Source organism: Zonotrichia albicollis, chromosome 1, assembly GCF_047830755.1.
Source record: "Zonotrichia albicollis isolate bZonAlb1 chromosome 1, bZonAlb1.hap1, whole genome shotgun sequence".
Classification (NCBI taxonomy): Eukaryota; Metazoa; Chordata; class Aves; order Passeriformes; family Passerellidae; genus Zonotrichia; species Zonotrichia albicollis.
In genome coordinates, this window is record NC_133819.1 from 47,735,195 (window position 1) to 47,757,755 (window position 22,561).

At 43.0% G+C, this 22,561-nt stretch overlaps 1 protein-coding gene across 2 annotated transcripts in view; it reads right to left on the minus strand.

The window, feature by feature from the left end:
• Window positions 1–62: 62 nt before the first annotated feature.
• Window positions 63–22,561, minus strand: part of AOAH (acyloxyacyl hydrolase) — a 77,696-nt gene continuing 55,197 nt past the window's right edge. For both annotated transcript variants that reach the window (XM_026792700.2, XM_074540446.1), the window contains exons 17-22: window positions 18,996–19,168; window positions 16,581–16,639; window positions 16,441–16,500; window positions 14,771–14,867; window positions 10,935–11,011; window positions 63–4,713 (exon numbers count right to left, since the gene is read on the minus strand). In XM_026792700.2, the coding sequence (XP_026648501.2) occupies window positions 4,585–4,713; window positions 10,935–11,011; window positions 14,771–14,867; window positions 16,441–16,500; window positions 16,581–16,639; window positions 18,996–19,168 (595 nt within the window). In that variant the 3' untranslated portion in view covers window positions 63–4,584. The remainder of the gene's footprint in view (window positions 4,714–10,934; window positions 11,012–14,770; window positions 14,868–16,440; window positions 16,501–16,580; window positions 16,640–18,995; window positions 19,169–22,561) is intronic.

A 22,561-nucleotide genomic window follows, 5' to 3' on the forward strand; every position in this document is an offset into this window, starting at 1 on the left:
ATATTTATATAACTCCTTTTTTGGAAGTCTTCTAGCTAGGTGCATTCTCTTTTTCAAACAACTAAATTATTGCAGGAAATCACACTTCAGGGCAGTAAGGGGGGCACTAGCTAGTGAAAGACAAGCTTTCCAGATAACTCAGCTCCCTGAAAGAAGCAACAGTTCAAAATACTCTTAACAAGAATGCTGCTGAAGCACAATATCTAACGTTGTAGCATATGTTGGGGTTCTTCTTTTGTAATGATCAGGCATAGAAATAACTAGTTAATTTTATTCTACAACATGCAGTATAGATAATTCTGCTTGTCCAGCATCTTTGTGGTCAGAACAAAACATGCACAACATATTCATACTACTTTTGCAATTTCCTATACAGACTAGTGTGGATAAGTGCATGGTGTGTACACTATGTGATTTGCAGGTATGGAATTAAGTATGCAGTATATTGCACTTTGATAGAAATGGAAGGTCTTGAATATTTTTGTTAGGAATGTTATGTAAAAAATAATCAGACAGAAAAATTTAGGTTTATGGTTGTATACATCAGTATTTCCTGGGACTTGTGGTTTTTACAAGCTAGAGTTCTCCATTTGACAACCAGGAATAGGTTAATAGGTAGTAAAAGTGTCCTTTTTTTGTTTTGTTTAATGATAAGACTTTACAAAGCTGCTGTGTACCAACTAATACTCCTCTGGCTGAAAAAATGGGTCTTCCTCCCCTTGATATACATGTGCACAAAGCATATAAAAGCAGTACTTTAGACTCATCATGAAAATGGCAACATTTCTCAGTTAATACTTGCAGTTTTTGTGGCTTTTCACTGAGCATATTGAAATTCCAGCTCATTACTTCACTAGGAATGCAGCAGTGGAAAATTTAAGATTGCTATTGCTGTTATATATTCACACTTGAAACACTAAATTCTGTTACCTTATACTGTTTTCATCCTGCCCCTTTTGTACTTGCTTTTAAATCTCATTTTCTTTTCTGATGTTTTTAAATATTTCCAAACTATGTATTGAGATTTATTTTATTCATTTAAAATAAAAAGTAAAACCCTCCCTGCTTTTTTTCATAATGTCATCTATGCAATTTGAGATACTAATTTGTAGGCTGAAGAAAAGCTGGACTCCACACAGTGTTTAAGGAAGGATTCTATTCTGTACATGTGTCCCAGAATTCCACTTGATAATGTGAAGCCTTGGACATAGCTAGCTGAATTTTGTAGTGGGAAGCCAGATTGTCCATGTGTAGCAGCTCATCAAATATGGAGAGAAAAGATTTTTTTTTTTGTGACAAAGATATGGCAGCAGAATAACACAACATGGACAGTGCAAGAGCAAATTTGAGCAGTGGATGTGTGGTAGGCTCTCTTCTTAAACTCCCAAGTGAGTGTTAAAAACCATTAATTTTTGAAGTATGAAATAAGTCCACAGAAAGGTGTTAAGAACAGAACTGGATGACATTCAAGGGAACATTTTTATTTAGGCTAATTGGACTATTACCCCTTGTAGAAATCAATCTGTGTTTGTTCATTGCCGAAGAAGCAGTTCTCCTCATAAAGGAAAAGGTATGAAGTGCTAGAGGTGGTGTTAAGTTAGCAAAGCTGACCTGTGTGGTGACTTCTGGGCACATGAGTGGTGAGCCCATGGGCTCCTGCAGCCAGCAGAAACATAGGATGCAAGCTTAGCAGGAAGCCTGTGCTTGTGGATTTCCTGGCTGGCACTGCTGGGCGCTGCCTCCTCCCCTCCCATGTTCCTCTGCTCTTTTAAGGCTTTGTGGTGAAAGTTTGCAATAATGGTTACGTAGTTTTTCCATAATTGGAGCAGATTCTTTGTGAAGAGGCCAGACTGTGTGAATTCAAATAGCTTCAGGTAGGTTTAGATGTCCTGCACCTCAAAATGAGTTCCTGCTGTCTGATTTCAAGCAAAGCTTTGTGAAAACCATTTGCAGAGTAACATCAAGAGAACCTTCCTGTGTGCTGGACCCAGCTAGTGACATAATCCCTTCTGTATTCATTCACATGCTGTGACTCTCCCCAAAAAAAGATCTTGACAGACCATTTCTTCTAGAACTTCATCCTGCAAATAAACTTTGAATTGCATGGAATTATAAGAAGCTTTCCAAGAAAAACTTTGTTTTCCCATTTCTCTTTTCCCTGTGCATTTTTCACCTTGAACCAGCCTAAGCACCAGGAGACAGTTAACCTAATGGAATAGACTAGGATTCATAGTTTGTCACTGCTTTAGCATAAGTAAGCTTTTTCAGCAGTGTTTTTTAAATATAGGACATGTATTTTTAGAGTGGTATGGGTAAGTGATTGATGTTAGGGGGTGCAGATCTTCAGCTGTTTTTTGCATTTGAAATAATTGAGACATAGTGGTTGTAAAAGCTGATAGCTTAATAGTACCAAAATTCATCTTTCTTTAATGAACATAGATAGTTAATGCATTATCAGGTTTCTGCATGCAGCTGGGTTTGGAGCTGCAGAGCTCACTCTGAGGTGCAAGGGCATGTGCTTTGGGTGGTGTGCCTTCAGCCAGGGGCAAGCCCATTCCTTGGTGTCCCTCAGGCCCTGTATCCAGTATGGAGAAGTTGTACTGGGCAAACCTTTGAGAGGGCTTTGCTTTGGGATTTGGCTGTGGAGGTTTCAGGCTGCCTTTGAAAAGATGTTCTAATTTTATAAGAAACCTTTTTTCCCCCATTGTTCAGAAATTCAGTGAGTTCACAAGTAAGAAAGTCTGTAAGAGAAAAATGCTTTCCTCTGGGCAATGTAGCTTATTTTAGTTGAGGAAATTTCAGTTTTACTACTTGGTAAAACTCCTAATTGGTGTTATTAAATCCCAACCTCAAATGAAATACAATAATTTGCAAAGAAATTGCCTTGAAAATTAGACTTCTAAACATGACTCCCTTCCCCATTTTAATTGCTACACTTCTGTGTGTTGATGTTGAGAAAATAATCTGATATTCTGTAATTATTGCCTGGGCTGTAGTAAAAACATGTGGATGCACTTGTTTCTGTCCTTGTGTTGTATTTAATGAAAGATAAGTCCTGAATAAGTAATACAAAAATAGGAGGTGCTTTACCTGGCCAGGGTACATGGAATGTTATGTTGTTTGAAGAGAATTTCTACAGGAAGCAAGGTGATTTCCTTCTAATGCTAAACAGTCTTCCCCAGGTGTGCCTCTCTGGAGTTAAAACTATTCCTTGGGAGGCTGAATATTTTGGTAACATCTAAATGCCTTTAATAAATTGGGGCCTTATTAACAAGTATCATTCAATTAAGGAATGTATTCCCTTCTGGTTTCCTAAAGTAGGTGACTTGAATATTTACTTAAGTGTTAGCAGTCATCCCAAAGGAATTTCTATCTTAATTTCTATCTTAATATCTTAATAAAAAACCCAGCATTGATTGTACCCTATAAAAAGGATCAGGATCTAGGAAAGCAGTAATTTATGCTTCAATCAAAATAGTATTTAGCCTGGTCATCCACTGCCTGTGCAAAATGCTGAGTGGGTGCACATCCTACAGCCAGGCCCTATCCTTGGGTTTGGACCACAGCCCAAGAGCTGCCTCACGTGTGACAGCCTTGTGCAAGGGCTGTGCTCAGAACAAGGAGCAGAGCAACTGCCTGAGCTTTGGGCTATCGGGGTGTTTTAGTCATGTCATGTTAATGCTTGCTATTTACTGGATCTTTTTCACCCATAATTAATGCCACTTAATGCTCTCTGATTCCTCCATCATCAGTAAGGTTGCAAGTAGGGTAGAGCTGTCTCTGATTTTAAAAATTTATTTTGCTAAGAGCATTGGATAAGCTGACAAAAAATGCAGTAATTTTCCATCTTCAAGTCTGCCTATGAAGTAAGGGCTGCCCAATATTTTCACTGATTCCCTTGGCCATGCCTGTAAAAGACATAGGACTGGGCATATTATTTTTCTTAGAGAGCAAAAAAAGCAGAAATACATTACAGGTTGAAAAAGCAACCCGCTTTTTAAATACATGAAGTGTTGTCAACCTAATATCTTATTAATGGGGGAAGAGAACCTGTGCTCAGTCAGCCTGTGCTGATGCTGCCAGGCACATCAAAATTGTAGTGCCTTGTGATTCCTGGCACACTTTAATAAGCAAATAGCAGCTAAATAATGTATTGACAGTCAAGGCAATTACATACACACAATTTATAGCAACATAACGAGTTTGGGGTTCCCCCCTCTCCTTTGGGATCAGATTAACTGTTGAAACACTTCAAATAGAAAACCTAGAAATGCTCTGCAGAAGGAAAAAAGATTAGGTAGGGGTAGGAGTTTGCTGCGTATGAAAAAAAGAACGGATTTTCAAAGTGGTCCAATAAATGGTCTAGCTGGCAGCTATCCCTTGATTTTTATTTTTGTAGCTCCACAGAAAAAGCATTATCTACTTGTGCAGGTGAGATACAAACTGGAAAGAATTCTCTTGTGTTATGTTCACTCCTACTGGCTCTGATAACTTCCTCTACCCCCTTTTTTGGGTGTGTCTTTAATCATCTTGACTTGTGGAAGCGCCGTCATCAATCGCGTGAGGGTTCCAGCAGTTGGGAAGTCAGTATCCACCTTGATCTTTGAATATGGCCTCAATCTGATCATTGAATGGATTCTCCTTGCCAAGCACTTGAGGCCACTCGTGTAGTGCCTTCTGCCAGGTAATGCCTGTTCCAAGGGCTGCAGCAATCTGCAAACCACAAATGCTATCAATTTCTTGTGCTTCTATAAAGCCAGAGTTTAGAAGACCCCACCATAAGTATAACCATGTGATGGACTGTAACCAATAACCAAAGCAAATACCCCCTTACAGCTCCTTGAGCAGGTCTAAATCCTTCTGAACAGTAAAAATAGGGTGAGGACCATATATCTGCAACTCCCTGACCTGTCATTTGTCTAATAATGATAGTCTGTCTCCAACCATTTCCTGTGGCCTATGGTGTCTAGTCCATAAACTGCTATTTAAAAGCCCTGAAATCTGATTTTTTTTTTCCTAGTGAAAAATTTTGAAAGTATGTCAAAAGCACCACCTGGGTATAATGCATAAAACTCTTGCAAGTCCAAAGGAATTCATGCTCCCAAATGCCTTTGGTACATCTAATAAATGTTCTCTGTGCTCTCCTGGGAGGAAACCACAGGTGTTGAGGAAAAAGAGGCCCAATTATTTCTAGTTTCATAACTAACTGTGTCTGATGCTCTAAGTTTGCACCTGCTACTGGGTTGTCTTCAGAGTTTTTTTTTCCCATGAGACCTGCAGAAATGATAGAATAGCTTTTCTCCTCAATATCAGTCTCCCTCCAGCTTTCACAGAGGTTTTTGCTCTAGAAGTTATGTACCAAAGAGAAATGTTATCTGCTGTATTGCCAGGGTGAAAAACACCAGTGGCTGCAGAAAGGGACAGAGAGAAAAGCCTGAGTCTCCCTTGTCCGAGTTTTTACACACTTCTGAGGCATTTTTATTGTACTCCTGACCTGCAGTAATATTTGGCCTATATGGGAACTTTATTTTCAACCGAAACTTTTCAACACACTGATATTGATTGCAATTATGAGGTTTAAATACGGCTAACAAAGCCTTCTCTTTTTAAGGGCCAAGGTGGGTTTTTGAAATCAAACTATTTGAGTACTGTTGTTTTGGAGTTTAGGAAGATACTGGAGACTGTGGGGAATTTTTATGTGCTACTTTTTTAATCCTGTGCTTTAAAAGAAGCTCTAATGATGGGCTGGAAGACAAATATCTTTCTTTTGCTTAAGGGCTCATGTACACAGAGTAACATTTGTGGGGGGGAGGCTCTTAGACTCTGGTCTCTCAAAGTCTTGTTAAGCTAATGAAGGAATTGGGGCGGGGAAGAGGGATAGTGGAGGTTTGTTCATTAGAGAGTATTCTCCTGGTTGCAGTTTCTATTGTGACCAAATGTTATTCTGGGACACCCTATGGCAGCCAGGGGACTGAGACCTGTCCCTGTCAGAGTGGTCCATTCTGGCATGGTGGTCTCCAAACCTCCTTCACAAACCTCCCTAAGCCTTCCATGTGTGTTTTTAGCAGGAAAGATGGGGTTGGTTAATTGATTTGGTGTGTGGTTTAAAAACCCCTACATCCTTTCCAAAGGTACCACTGGAGGTATCCTCTACAGTCTTCAGACTAATGCTGACTCTAATTTAAAGTATGTGTGCTTAGACTGCCCTAAATTGAATTAGGTTCTGTGCACACATAATTTCTTGACATCCGGATGATTTCAATAATTAATTCCGGATGAGTAGTTTAGCAGACAGAGAAGGGTTTGTAACTCTGGAAATTGCTTTCTTGCAGGTCTTTTTTAAATTCCAGAGTTCTTGTACTTTAAGACGTGGTATAATTTTTATAAGCTTTGCAATTATTTTTTTTTGTTGTTGTGAAGATGACAGCCCCTAAGCAAGTTTTTAAAGGAAGTATAACCCATTCCTCACAGAGCTCTGGGTGACTGCAACTGGGAGGCAGCTGTGGTTTTTCAGCAGCTTCTGGCTATCTGCTTTCCCCTTCTGCACCAAACAGGTGATAGGCATGATTCTCAGCCAAGTGTAAATACCCAACTCATCTGATATGCATCACTTCAGCTTTTCCACTTTATTTCTGGCTGGAACGTGCTTTGCTATGACTTAAGGAAGAAAAAGGGAGAAGCTAATCACACTCAAGCTGTGCTTTCCTGCCTGTACATAAACATTAAGAATCTTCCAAGCGTCTCTGGTTCCATTTTGTGATGCTCAGGGCTTTTGCATTCTCCCTGGAAACATCATAAAAGCAAGAAATGGAGCCGTTTATGCAGGATCCTGTTGAAATGCATGGCCCTGTCATCCAAACAAAGCAATCGACTGTTCTAGAGGGAAGTGGTGTCCTTGAAGCCATCTGGCATTCACAAGGATTTGCAGTGAAATTTTGTAGTAAGGAGGAGATGCTGAAGAAAATCCCTGGGCTCCCTCTACAGTCACTGGGAAGGGAAAGTCAGATTTTTTTCCAAGGACAACCAAGCTGAACTTTGGGGAATGGTGTCTCAAAAATACTTGAGGGAACTCGGGAGGACGGAGTGAATCAATTTGCTTTTAGGTGCTAAAAGTAAGTAGTGCAAATTTCCTCCACGTCCATCATGAGCTGCATATTTTGGAAAAAAATTTATGGATGCAAATTTTAGCTTTGAAACTTCACTGAAATGCAGTTATGCCAATTATGAGTGTTTTGTTGGCTCCCTCCTGTTTTGCAACTTAAAACATGCAGGAAAACCCTTTTCCCACAAGAAATTTACAGGAAGAGAATGTGGTTCTGGGCCCAGCTCAACAAATCAATACTTGGTGTTTATCCCATCTTTCATGATATTTTCATATGAAACATTGCCTGGAGTGGGGACCATGGGGGCTACTTTTTCCTGCCTGAGTGCCTAACCTTGCCTTTCTCCAATGCATGAAAAACTGCAATAGCTCTTATGGGACAGGGCAAGTGTGGCCTTTTTTTTTTATTTTCTTCTCCTTGCAAGGTATGCAAGCTTTAGTTACAAAGGTTCAATTCCCTCCCACATCCCTCCAGCATGTTTGGACATCTGGACTCCTGGATATATGTGCTAACACCTGCTTCTGCATACCAGCAGACAACTTTTTTTTTTTTTAATTAAAGATACAGTGGATAAACAGCAGATGAAATTCAGAGGCTGACAACAGACACCACCTTATCCTGTCCATTGCTGTACCACAGTGATTAAGGGATCACCTAGTGATCACAACTTGCCAGCTCAACCTTAGGTTGAAAGGGGCACAGAGAGAGGTTCCTTCATCCCAAACTTCAAAATTTCTTTGCATTGAAGGCAAGAGCTAATGTGGTTTTGCTTTCCTTGGAGTGCTTCTCAATCTAAAAATTGGAAAATATTTGTCAGGTGCTTCGATATCTACAGAGGGAAAATTCAGCAGAAATGTGCTGGCTCGGTATCTTATCTGTTGTATTTATCAGGCTGCCTGTGAGGTGTGGGGAATAGCTGCAGGGATGGAAGCAAGAGCTTCTGTTCACTTGACAAGCTGCATGGAATCAATGCTCTCCCGCTAGGCAGCTCTGTGTGCTACAAAACCACACCTGGCCAGAGGCATTTGTGTCAGGAGAAAGTAAAACTTTAAATAAAACTTGTATGAGGAGTGAGTGAATTGTTTATCATCTTCCTTAAGTATACTCTGAAACAGCAGTCTCTGCTCACACTTCCTCCTCTATTTATTAAGAGAGTTACTCTTGGGGCAGAGTGCTACATCTCAGTCCAAACAGTGGTATGTTGTTGATAACAGACTTCTCTAACAGGAAAAGAAAAATGGATTTACAATGGTGGATGTTTGGATAAGGCTAATTAATAAAACCTAAGAGGACAATAACTCACTTGAAGTGAGGCATATCTACAGCTGGCACCTTGACTGTAAGGGAAAATGTACCTATAAAAGCATTAACGTCATGCAAGCAGCAGGAGGGAGAGATCATAACCACTGCAGGATGCCAGGTCCAGAGGGAGTGAAATATGGCAGTGCTTGACTGCATCCTGTGGCTCAGCACTCTGGGGGCTGCAAGCAGGTTTGCAGCTGCCCTTCAATGTCCTTTTGTAATTTTTTTGTGGCTTAGGAAGGATCCTGTAAAATAGTTGCTGCCTTCAACTCTGTGCTACCTTGCTGCTGCTGGTGGGATACAACATGTGGGCAGGAGGCTGGATGAAAATCTGTGATATTACCATTGTGGCCTGGTGCTGGGGGTTATAAGAAATCTCAGGCCAGGCAAAGACAGGAAAATAATGCAAAGAAAATAATGCAAAAGTTTCCACTGCACTCCAGACTTTGTATTGCAGTTTCCCCAGATGGCAGGGTTGGGAATGGGGTTTGTTTCATCACTATTTTTACTCTCATTTCATTTACCAGGTTTTCTCTAATTGCTTCCTTGCAAAAGGCCTGCAGCAAAAAATCAAGGCACACTTTCTCCACATCCCCAGGCTGTGAGCTCATACTTTTATGCAGCTGTCTCCTGGTACTTGTAAAGTAGACAGGCAGGAATTTCTGCTAGGTAAGAGTCCCTCGTTGAACAGGAGGATCTTGTAATTTGGCAAGGCTAAGCAAGGCACTGTATGGCCCTGAGTGACTACCATGAGTGTAAAAGATAGCAACTAAAGCATCTATTTTCCCTTTGGACTTTCCCCTGCAGGTCTCCCCTAGCTTAATTGACAGAACAGTCAATGGAGAAGCTGCTGAAGTGCTGGAATCCATCAGTGCTTGCACCTTACTCCCGTGGAAGTGCTTCTCCACTGACTGCTCTTTCCCAGTGTGGAAAGCAGCATCACATTGGGTCATATGGAGATGGGGTTGTTGGAGTCAACACATGCAGGGCGTTATTCCACCACATAAAACTGGCCCATAAAATCCCCCCATGATTCTGAGCAGGGAGAGCTACCAAATAGCACTGCCAGTGGCTGGGCAGTGTGGTGGGGTTTGCTTGCAAAGGAGACTGACTGCTGCTTTGCTCTGCACAGGTGTGTGACACTTTCAGGTAGTGTATAGAAAACCAACTGGCTTTGTTTGCAGCTGACTGCAGAACATGCTCTCTCCATGTGTTTTTGTAGGAAAAAAACTAATTTGAAGCGAGCATGGTGGGAACCAGGCAGCCTCACACTAGTTTATCAAACCCAAGCAAGGACTTACAGTGGAGCAGCTGCTTCTCCTTCCCCTTTGTTTATTTCTGTAATAAACAGACTGTAAACCTTCTCCTTCAACCCTTCCTCGGAGGCCAAGCAAGCAAGTGAAAAAGTAATAAGATGTAGATGCTGAGCAGAAGCAATTTAAAAGTATAACTTCAAAAAGAATCTTTGTTCCAGACTGTGACAGGCAAACCTTCAGGCTCAGAGGCTGCAGGGCAGCAGCAGGACTGGTGGGGGCCTGTCTGGTTTCTGCAGTGCTGCTTTACTGTCCTGATCCTGATCCTGCAGAACTCCCACGGGTGTTTGGGCAGGCAGCTGGCCAGCCTAAGTGGCAAGGACCAGTTTTTGTGCATTAAGACCTGTTTGGCCACGATACTGGTTAGTGAGGGAAAGAGGAAAACTCCTTGCAGGACTCAGAGCAGAGTGCAGCCATCAGAAATATCAGATATATTGGCTCTGGGGCTACAGGTGTCATTTAGATTGCCCAAAGAAGGCACCCTGGCTTGCATCAGCAATGGTGTGGCCAGCAGGACCAGGGCAGTGATTGTCCTCCTGTATTCAGCACTTGTGAGGCTGCACCTCAAATCCAGCAGTCAGTTGTGGGCCCCTCTCAACAAGAAAGACATTGAGGAGCTGGAGCTTGTCCAGAGAAGAGCAGCAGAGCTGGGCAAGGGTTTGGAGAACAAGACTTATTGAGGAGTAGCTGAGAGAACAGAAGTTTTTTAGCCTGGAGAAAAGGAGGCTGGGGGGAGATCTTAGTGCTCTCTACAACCTAAAAAGATGTTGTGATGAGGCAGGGGTTGGTTTCCTCTCCCATGAAACAATTAATAGGATATAAGAAAATGGCCTCAAACTGCACTGGAGAGGAGTGTTAGATTGGATATCAGGAAAAATGATTTCAGGAGAGGGTTGCCAAGCATTTGAACAGGCTCCCAAGGGAAGTGGATGCACTACTATCCCTGGAGGTATTCAACATGTGCTGCTTTGGGATAGGGTTTTCTGGTGGACCAGGCAGTGTTAGGTTCATGGCTGGCCTCCATGATCTTAGAGGCCCTTCCAACCTAAATCACTCTTTGGGGAATAGTCTCTCTCTCCTTTAAAATAGACAGATTCCCTAAATCTGCATCCCTGTGGCATGCCAGCTGGATGCCTGGGGCAGCATTAGGCACTGGAACCCCACATGATCCCACATCCCACCTGCTCCCACCCATCCTCTGGGGCCGGGTTTTTACCTGGCTGGGGTGGAAGCCGTCCACTGGCTCGATCAGCTGCCAGGGCTCGCCTCCCATCTTGCGCCACTCCTCGGCCGCTGCAGAGGGCACAAGCAGAGGGATTTATCACCCCTGAGCATGGAGACACCACCCAGAGACATACCCCCCTCCTCCTCAAAGCATCCCTGGCGTTTTTGGGCACATGACAGCTCTGCGTGAAGATTATAATTCACATAGAGTTGTCAGAGTCTATAGTGTGTACAATCCCCTCTCCTTGGGGCAGTATTTAAGCCTTTATTGTTATTTTTTTCCTCTGCGATATTTATGCAAGGAAGTGCTTTGAACATAAATGATTGTAAAACAATTCACTTTCCCTCCCAACTAAGATGGATGCTGTAGCAAGTAAAGCTGTAAATTATTTAGTACTGATTTAACACTTTTGCGTTTCCCATGTTAGTTGCATCTTCAGCAGTGCAAAAGAAAAAGTAGAGATGAAGAAAACAGCACTTTTTAGAGAAAGAGATGGTAACAGAATATTCACATGGGCTGAAATCTGCATGAACAGGCTGTCATTTTTGGTTACTTATCTTCCAAGTGGTCTTTTTCAACTCCAACAAAATAACCTTTTGAATTACATAAGCGTGACATTCAATGCAAATGATGCTGTGCTGTAAGCCCTGGAGCCATTAGAGAAGTAAAAAGCTTTCTCTCTTCAAAAGGGCTGTGGAGTGATCAAACATGGGACTAGTGGATATGGCATTAACAGACTGTAAATTCAATAATTCCTTTCATAATGACAGATTAAGAATTCTTAATAGCATTATGCAAGCATCCTGTCAGGAGGAAAATGTTCTCCATTCAAGCACTACAGTTTGATCTGGGCTCACTGCTGGTTTTTGGACCCTGACTATTGTGTCAAAAAGTGATGTCTGGGTCCCCATGCTAACTCTAATTCACAGAAAGGTGATATTCCTGCTTTGACTGTAGAAACCCGCTTGTGATGCTTCAGGCACTGCCCAAAGTAACCTGTTTGAAGACATGGGGCTTGTAGGTTTGTTTCAAATTTGCGGTATGTTGGGCATAACATATTCATCACACAGTGCACATACAGATGCACAGTGAACTTACCCAACCCCTTATATGTGATATTGTACATGGAGTACAAGGCTGTGCACTGTGTTTTAGTATATTTGTAGCTCATCTGTAAAGAGACTACTGTTCCAGTGCCAGAAACAGCAGAGGAGGAAGTAAGATATGTATCAAGATAGGTCGATTTATACTGTTATACCTGAATTCCAAAAATCCTACAGCAGTCAAGCAAATATCCACCAGCTGAGTATGCCCAGAGCTTGTCTCAGAGATGCCTGCTGCCTTGGCTGGACTGGACTAGAGCTTGCTCCCATCCACATCAAGGAAAAGGTGTGACAAGCACCCCCTATCCCCCCTCTTTATTGCACTGCTTCATAAAGGAACCACTAATTTCTTTAGTCAAGGTCAATAGGTGAGTTTGAGTATCCACCTAAATCTGGAAGAAATGCTAATGTACTCAAATTTTACTCTGAGAAAACTGGGCGCTGTTCTGTTCTCTATATATGCCCAGGCCAGCCTGAAATCTATGTACCCAGTGTGTAACCACTGCTAAATATTTGATGTCTGGAGAGTTTAGGGGAGGATTTGCTGCTTCCTTCAGAAAGAGACCAGAAAAGTAGGTCAGCAGCCTTAGCTGGCTTTTGAGCACACTCGTGATCTGACAGCTTTCCTGATGGCAAGCTCGAATCCTTGGCTCCAGGGCTGCAGGAAATTTTGCAAAGTGTCTTTCAAAGCTGATGTTTGTATATGCATGTGTGATTTTGTTTACTTCATTTATTTAACGCAATGTAATCAAGAACAGCAAATTATATTAAGATGTTTCCTTTTGTGAAAGCAAATAAATTAACTAAAGTTAGTAATTTAACTTATTAAAGTAATTTGCCTACCCAGCAGGTAGTTCATTCCAAATCCTAATGACTTGTTAAATATTAAGTAGCTGAGGCAAAAGCCACCAGGAGACTTGGACACCCTTGAAACTCTGTGCTATGTGAATGAACTTGACAGTGGAGCCCACCTCTCTGACAAAATCTTTTGGACAGAAATTCTGCCTCTCCCATCCTCACTTCTTTACCTCCTCCTCCTCCATATGGTCTTCATGAGACCCAGAACCAGCTTCCTGAATTGGGTCATGTAGGATAAAATAAGTTTGTGAATTTTGATGGGATTTGGCTGCAAAAGGATTTTTTTTTTTAAATAATCTTAGGTGCTGTGGTGGCTTCGTGCTTTCAAGGACAGCTAAGCACTAATGGGGAGAAGCATTAGAGAAATACACTTTAAAGCATAGACAGGGTGCTTCTGTCCCTTTGTGGCTTTGGATTTAGATGTTTGAGTGCTGGGATTTAAAATATATTCCCCAGACAAAATTTTTCAATAAGGACTACATGGAACTACCTCTCTATGTGAACATAAAAGCAAGGAAATGCAGATCAAGCTTTTTTCCTGATTATTATATACTCTTTTTTGAATGTAAGCATTCAGGCTATCTGGGAGAGGCCCCAATGTGGGGAGGGCTGGAGCTCCTGTCCCATGAATGGAGGTTGAGGAACAGGGATGGTCCATTCCAGGGAAGAGCCTGTGGGGAGAAAATGAGGATGGGGCCAGACTCTTCACAGCAGTGCACACTGGGAGAGGGAGAGACAAGTTGTTGTAACATGGGAGATCCAGGCTGGAAATAGAAATAAAAAGCTGTTTTCCTACTTTCCCTTCACTGTCTGTCTGCTTGTAATTTGTTGCCCAACTCAATCCTTCATCTCGTGCTGATCCTCATTTTTAAAAAGAAGGAGTGAGTTTCTCCTTGTGATGAATCTGAGCTGATGCTGGGTGCTGCCTGAAGCTGGACCCCTGTGTGTCTTGAAAGATAAGCAGAACTGATTCAGGAATTCAGGGACAGGTGTTGGTCCCCAGCCCCACAGGGACACTGTCTGTTCATGCTCATGCATAATGACATGTTTTAATTTATTTTTAAGTGTCCGTTTCAGAAGAAAAAGATTTAGGTAATGCACTTAACTAATGTCACTATAGATCACAGAAGGACAAGTTTTGTAAGCTCTTCCAGTCAAAAGTTACAGTAGTATGTAGGTGTTTAAAGAAACATAGGAAATATGCCAGTTAATCCTGGGAGAGGTGCTTCTACTCTTGGGAACAGTGAGAGGGTGGCTGTGTTGTTGAGGCAGGGAAATGGCTGATAAAAGTTCTCCTTCCCAAGGCACTGCTCAGTCCACAGGAGGCAGCATGAAGCCCGGTCAGGGATGAGGCAAACTACATCTCATGAAGAATGAAGACCACTCTGACCGCTGCAGGTATACATCCCCAGCCTAGATAACCTGCTTTAAAAGCAATTTTCAGAAATAAAACTGAACCTTACAGACCAATATGGTTTGAGATTTCTGGTTTTTTCTTCAGCAGCCTGAGAAGCTGCAGTGGACAAGCAGGAGGCCTTCTCAGCAGAGGCACATCTCTTGTCCTTGTCACTTTGCTACCCCAGAAAAAATGGCCACTGTGCTGTGCATCACTGGGGTGGTGGGTGACTCCAGCTGGGACCAGCGGGGAGGCTGTGGTTCCCAAGGCAGTGGTGGGATCTTACCTCAGGAAAGATTACCTCAACCAGGAGAAGCTGGCTCCTTGGCCACAGCCCTGACAGCAGGGTCACCTAGGCTGGCTGACTGTATTGCCCTTCTCGTGGTACTGAGCCAAAATATGAGGAGCATATCAGCAGGCAGAACTTGAGTAAAAGCTTTGTGAGAAAGACAGGGTAAAAAACAACTTACTTTGTCTCAGTGGGAAATCCATGTAGAAAATATCAAAGTTGGCAAATTTCTCAGATCTTGCTATTTCTTTCAGGACATTGGAAAGTTGTAACGCTCTCTGCAAAAATCAAACGATTTAATGACTGTTCATTGCTATTCATGTTGCTTTGCATGGATTCAGCTTTTGTCACTGATGTGCAGGCAGGAATTTGAAAGCTAATGTTGCCCTTGTTTCTGGGGGACCAAAGGTGAAATGAGGCTCTTCATCAGAACATGGACTTGTATAAGCACCACCAGCCTTTGGGGTACCCAGTTCCTCCTCACAGACTGCACTGAGGCCTCAGCTGATTTTGTAAGTTTGTTACAGCCTATGCTTATTTCACTGGAGTCTGCTTTTAGTAGTGCCCCTACACTTATATAAATATTCTAAATTTCTTGCTTTTGGAGCTCTTTCTTAAAGAAATGCAAAACTTTTCTACAAAAGAAATGCCCTCTTTTCCTATTATCCTTGCCACTACTAAGTTGGAGGTGATAATGCTTATCTATGCAGACCAAATTCCACCCTTACTTTCAGAAGAGTAAATTACCACCATTGAGCGTCTGCCTGATACATCCAGTGTAATTTCTGCAGCCATAACAGAGATCAGGATCTCCTAAATATTTAAATTGTGCAGTTTGGATAATAACATAGACAATTAGTTTCAGACAGGGGCTCAGAATGATTAATTCATACCCTGCAGACATATGCATTGTTCAGGGACAGAAGTTACATGTACTCCATGTTCTGTATTGTGGGTATGAATATATAAACTGCAGCCCTGCAAAGGTTTAGGAATGTGCTTAATGACCTCCTCCGAATTCAAGGGGGACAGGGCATAAAATGAAATACAAATGTAAGCTTTGGTGAAATTAAGGTCATATTTTGTTGTTTAGTGAATGCAAACATTAATACAACCATACACAGAGACGACACCTTTGATAACATTTGGTTACTGGCTCCTTTTACAGGAGATTGCTGGGATTAAAAATCAGCTTGTCCCATAAGAAAATAAGTGGCTGTTTTTATGTATCATTCACTTCTGCAGCCAGATTTTTAGGGTGAGTTTTAAGACATCTCTGTTCTGTCCATTCCCATTCCTGCACTGAGCCTGGATGCTCCCTGGTCACACCATCTGGTGATTAAGTCCACAGAAATGTGTCTGAGGAAGATTAGCACAAATCCCAAATGAAAACAGGGTAAGGCTCTTGCTGTCAGGACCTGATCCTACAGCCAGAAAAATCTATGCAGCTGGCTTGTCATACCAACAGCTCACATGATTCAAAAGCCTTTCCTTTCTTATCAGGCCCATTTTCTTCTTAAAGAACATGAACCTAAACAGTCCTGTCTCAGGGAGATCACATCCCTTGAGCATAAATTTGGGTGTCTGAGAGGTTGTAACAGCAGTACCTTTAAAAATCCCTTAACTTGAGCATGCTGCCTCCCAGAGACTGAAAGGCATTTGAAAGAGTAAGTGTGGATTTTTTCCACAGTGTGAATAAGTGTGAATAAGTTTCCACAACTTCTCCTCACCTCTGGAAGGAAAAAACCTGTGGTGACATCTTGCCTTTGGGGCAATTGGGCTTCTCTCCTCAGGCCCAGGGCAGAGTGTCTGAGCACTGGGGTGATGCCCTTGCAGCCTACTGAGACTTACCTCCGAGGTCAGATTCCTGAGGGTCTCGTTGGGGGTCAGCCAGCCGCTGCAGGGGCTCACCTGGGCAGGCATGAGGAGAGGGGCTTTAGCAGCAGAACAGGATGAAAGGGGGGATCCTAAGCTGCAGCTGCAGACCTTACCTGGAGGCAGTCGAGGAAAGAGTAGACTTGACTGTAGGTGACATCCTTGTTCAGTTGTCCTGCAAAGCACAGAGAGCCAAACATGGTGTGCCTGATGGACAAATGTGATTTCATTCTGCACACCTGTGCATTCCTGTGCCTTACATCCCTGGGTGGGGAGAGGCACCCCCAGAGCCTCACCACACCCCTGACCCCCAGAGCTGGGGTGCAGTAGAGGTGGCAGCATCAAGGCATCCTTCCTGCTAAGGTGCCTGTGTCCCTGCAGTGCGCAGAGCCCCACACCTGCTTTTGCTGCATCCCTCTGCTGCCTCGCATGGGTGATTTGTCTCACGTGTGCGGTTAGTCACCACAGCCCGTGCCAGCCTCCAAAGTGCATGGCTGATATTTTCCCATTAACCTGTCTCTCACCCACCAAAGAAATGCAGGGTTTGCAAAGCTGAAGGTTGCCGGTGTACACTCTGAGTTTTGCATTTACTTTGCAGAGGTTAGCCTTAAAAGGGAGAAACAATTTTGCTGTCATGGAGGGAAGTGTATATGCTTGTGTAGGTGAGGAAATTTGAGCACCAAGTCAAGCACCCAGCTAACATTCCATAAAATTCACTGTGCTATGCAATAGCCTGGCTTTCTGAGAAAATGATCCATTTTCTCAATCTTTTTGCTTCTTTGGTAACTACAACTAAGATGAGAATTAAATGGCCACATTTTTTTGTATTAGTTGTATTATTGTTTGTAGTACACTGATCATCCCATCAGGCTTTGATACTTTTGCAGGACTGAAATAGGAATTTCTTATTGTTGTTTTTAGGAACTGCAAAGTATAACCTCCCCCAAGTGAAATGGGCTTCTCAGGTTGCTTTGCAGTGGCTCCCTGATACAGATGTGTTTCCGGCCTTTCACACAGCTGCCCATCACCCAGCAGCAGTTCCAGCTGCCCAGAAAGCAACAGATGGGGAGTTCAAAGATCTAGGAGCACTTCTGGCTATTTGGATGTTCCAGATTCCTGTAGCTTGAAGCATCAGGCCCTGGGATGGGCTGTTGTGGGGACCAGAGATTTGGCAGAAAGACAAACTGATGTCTGGTCATGGCTGAGTGGCAGCCAAATGGGGAAAACTGCTCACAGCCTGTTGGAGGATGTGCCAGAAGGGATCCCTTGCTGCAAAACGTGTTGCTTAGGATTAATTGGGTCCCTCCAAGGCAATTCAGCCCCTCTGAAAATTTTCCAACTGATCCTATAGTTAATCACTCCTGATTTGGCTACGTGTTGTCTGTGATAATTAGATACCTAGTCAGAGGAACTGTCGCTGTGATAAACATGCACTCAAGGGAAGAAATGGTTTTATGTGACTAGAAATGAATTATGACAGGTTTCCCCTGCCTTGAAAGGGGTAAGATTTTCCTCTTTTTTTCCTCAGTTTTTTAAAATTGGTACTAGTATAGTGGTTAGGAGAGAAAAATATAGAAATAGAAATGCGAAAGATGTGAACCCATTGGTAATTACTAGGGAACCTTGGGGAAACCACAACACAGCTGCAAGCTGTGCTACCCAGTGGTTGCCAAAATCATCTGAAGTTGTAATCTACCATTTTAATGATGTGATTTAGCTTCTCTCTTTTTGCTGGTGAGAACTATTATGACAACAACTTCCTGCCAGTCAGATTCAAAAAAGATTCTTTTACTCCAATACAAGTGAGTACATGCTTTTTGTCTAGAAAGCCAAGGAGTGAGTGCTCTGTTAATGGTCAAAGGTACTGTGCCATTCACACTCTGAGATGACAGGATCCCAAAGGTAGACTCCAAATCTCTGAAAAAAAATGCCCCAAAGCACTTTACACTCTGAGGGAATGTCCCAAAACATGCCTGCACACAGTATGAGGTTTCAATCATCACATATAGCTAGTGTAGGAGGTAGTGCTAGGCACCCAGGGCTGGCAGAAAATTTATTTCTCTAATATAAAAAAAGTCTTTTGGAACCCTCTGACTTAATCTTTTGCCTTGGTCCACATCCAGTTTTAATACAACATCCACCAGTCAGTGAGTGTAAACCAAATGCCCATCTCCACCTGTAACAACAATCAGGAAGAAATGCAGGCGGGCTGGCCACAATTTTGTGCCAAGACTGCGGTAGAACAGCTTGTTTACACCACCACAACAATGTGTTGAGCCTGGTTTGGAGCTGGGTGGATATGACTTGTGAGGGAAACAGTCAGAATAGGGGTCCAGCCTGTCCTACACTGGGAATGTGAGAGCTGCTATTCCTACTTCTGCAGCACAGCCAATATCTGCCTCATATTTGTCAGATCTCCTCCACTCTGTCAGTTTTTCTTGAAGTCATCAATGGATTCATAGATTTTTCAGGGAGAGAAGCCAACATGAATGGGGAGGTGAAGAGAGGAACCCACAACACCCCAAATTTACCTAGAGGATGGTATCTGTCGTGCAGGTTATCCCAGAGGAAGCGACCATCCACCAGGCCTGTTAGAATCACGTGGCTGCCGTTTGGAAGACGGGAGTCCAGGTACCGCAGAGCTTGCACCACGTTGGAGAGCATTTCTTTGGGTGTGGTCATGTGGGCCAGCGTGTCACGTTCCCTGAAGGAGAGAGAGGATGCCAACAGGACATTGTGTCAGGAATACTGTGTCTACAAAAGGGCACCTGAGACAGAGTCAATTCCTCTGTCTGCTGCTCTTCCACATTAAGTCAGCTGAATAAAACATTAGGAAAATGCTGTGATGTCTCTCACTTGTCATTGCCAAAATCAGATGTGATATAAAAACTTCCCTCCCTCAGCATACCCCATCTTTCTGCTAAAAACAGACAAATCAATCCCTTTTTCATAGAGTGGACTCCAGTTGTGGGTTAACCTCAGTGGGCAGCTAAGCATCAGAGAGTAATCACAGAGAGAGTAAAAGCAAGAACACTTGGGGGTCAAGGTAAAAAACCAAACCAAAGCAATTATTGTTCAATAAGTGAGGAAGAAGTAGAAGAAGAGAGAAAGCAAGCAAAGAAGTAATGCAAAACCAATCCCTCATCACAGCTGGGTGATTGTAGGACTTCTTTCCCCATGGGTTCCTGTACATACCTTACCTTCAACATGCTCTTTGATTATGCAAGGTAGGAATATCTAAGGCTTTGTCTCTCACATGTCATACACCTCTTACTACAGCTCTCCAGGAGAGCAGGAGAAGGGTCTGGAAAATGTGTGAGCCTGGAGAGAGGTGATACCTAAAACTAAAATAGTCCATTGGGGTACAGGAGTTGTGTCAGTGTTCCACATGGACTGAATGCCCACATTTTGTGACTCATTGTCAGGCGTGAACCTCTTCAATGCAGATTCCTCACCTCAGGCTTATCCTTTCCCTCTTTTATTTAGCTGTAAATGCTGCAGGAGTGTGAGGGGAAATTAAATCCTGAAGTTGAAATACATTTCAATTTATATAAGAAAAACAAACAAGCAGAACCACCCCAGGCTGCCTGGAGAACACTGCTCTAGTTATGTTATTATAGCAACCACTTTATTACAGAAAAAGCGATCACGCACTCTCCCACCCGAGAGCTATTGCTGTGCTCTCGTGGTGCATGCGTCCATAGCTGACAGCAAGGGGGGACACAGCCCTGAGAAGGCTGTCCCATCCCCTCAAGAGAGGATCTGTTGGAACACAGGACATTCCTCTGGCTGCTCTGGAGGACTCGAGACCCTGACAGGAGGCCCAGAGACCTTGGCACGGAGTCAAACACACCTGTGCCTTCAATTTTAACCCATGGAGATAATTACCAACTTTGTGTGAAGATTTACAAGCCACAACTGTTTGAGTAGAATGATAGTGAATTTATCACAAGGTGAAAAAGTAGAATTTTGGGGATTTAGAATGGGAGTTCAAGAGGCAAGATGGAGGAATCTGGGTGTGTCTTGTCTTTCTTCTCCTTCTTGTCCTCCATCTTCTGCTGTGATGGTGGCACTTTTGGATTGGTTTAGAGTAGAGACACAATGTCTAACATAGGTGATAGGTATTGGAAAATTATTGTAAATAAAGTACACGTAGTTTTTTGTATAAAAAACTAACACTGCACACTGGACAGTCAGTGTGCCATGAACTGACCTGACAGACAGACCTCAACAGGTAAGAAAAAGAATTTATTAGATAAGAGAAAATAAACAACCTTGAGAATCAGAGCTGAGGAATCCTAACTTCTTCTTCGGTCGTGGGGCTGGGCAAAAAGAGTCTTTAATACTTCACGAGCCATTTCAGCAACACAAAACTGAGAAGAATCCATCCACCTTGGGAAGGTTTTCATTCTGTCTTGGTGGTGTGGCCCAGCTGAACAAGGTGTTCAGAAAGTGAGGTCAACAAAGACAGGGGATGTCCTTCCAAACAAGAGGGTTGCACTAATGACCACCCTCATTGTTTTAGTGGTTCCCACGTTTTGTCCTCTTACTTGTGCTCTTTGCTTGTAGAAAAGCAACCAGCAGCCAGAAGGCTCCATCCAGGTCCTTTCCTTAGGATAGTCCGTTCATCTCTTTCTTGGCTTCCCAGGGGTAAGAGAAGGGCAAACTTGATGCTTGCAGTGCTGAGCAAGCTGAATTGGGTCAGATTCCTTGTCAGTGAACACCACAGAAGCAGCAGCTTTCCAAAGCACTGTTGCTCTGTCTTGAGGCATTCAAAATGTTTAGATTCAGAGGGGGGAAATGGATGCTGAATCCTGTGTGGGAGAACCATGTTCCCTTAGAAAGATTTGGGATTCTTCACTGAGCTGCATTTTGCATACAAAATAATAATTGGGTGAGTTTCCTGGGCCCAGAAATTTATCTTAATGCAGTATGTGCTGCTGAAGTGTTTGAGACTTTCTAGCAGGGAGAACTAAAAAACAGCATTAGGATTCAGGTTTATGCTTGTGACAGCCACCAAATCAAGCTACTTTTGAGATAAGACTGTGGATTTGCTCTGAAATTACTTCATTTCGCCTACAGGTGTTGCAGCACTTGATTTCAAAATACTGGTCTGATGTAAGGCCTCTACCACAAGTAAACATGTCAGCACAAGCCAAAATTAATATGACATTCATAATTCCACTTTCCCTTGTCATGCAGTGTTGAAGTCATGCAGATATGTCTTCACATTTCTTTTCTGTGCCAGGGTATAAAATTAAATCCGAATGAGAAGAAAGCAACCTTGTAGGCATGTTCAATTTTGGGTCTGCCATAAGGACTCCAAGGTGCCTGGTGGAGCCCCAGGGCCTGTTGTGGTACCCTCACCTCATTCCCCTGGGCTTGCTGCACAGGGCTGGTATGCCCAGGGCATGAGGGCTAGAGGTGCTGCCTGTTCACACACGATTTTTAGGGCAGGAGGGTGCAGCAGCACTTTGGTGCTGACAGATGTACAATAAAGGGGCACAATGCTCTTGCTGGCACTGGTGTCACTTGTACAAGCTCCTTTCACGGCGGGTTGCTGCTCACCCTGCTTTGATGTTTTGCAGATGCCGTAAGTGCAGATGTGTGAAGGAGAGGCTGGAGAAATGGTGCCATACCCAAAATGCAACCAATATTTGCATTAACTGTGCAGCATTTGAGACTTCTGGTGCTCATTATTTTCTTGTCTGATTTTTTTTTTTCTGCTAGGTCTCTGTATCCCCTATTCACACCTCAGTGGGCTGAGAGATACCATTGCCATCTGTCTTTATTTTTCTCACCCCCCTGTTTGGACACCACGGTGTGGAGACTACAGGGGATGTGTAACACAGGCTGCCAATTTCATTATCCTTTCCCTCTACCAACATCCCCATTACTCATGGCCCCGCTCTTCGCATGGGATGAAATACCTGCATTTTAACAGTGCTTTGGGAAGAGCTGTGTCTCCAGTATGCTCAGCACACAGCCCTCTTTTGAAGCCAAAATACAGGATAAGGCCAGGAAGGCTGTATGACTGCAGTTTAGAGCTGTCCTTGAAGAGATTTTTATTTGCCAAGCCCTAGGTTTGAAGTCAAGT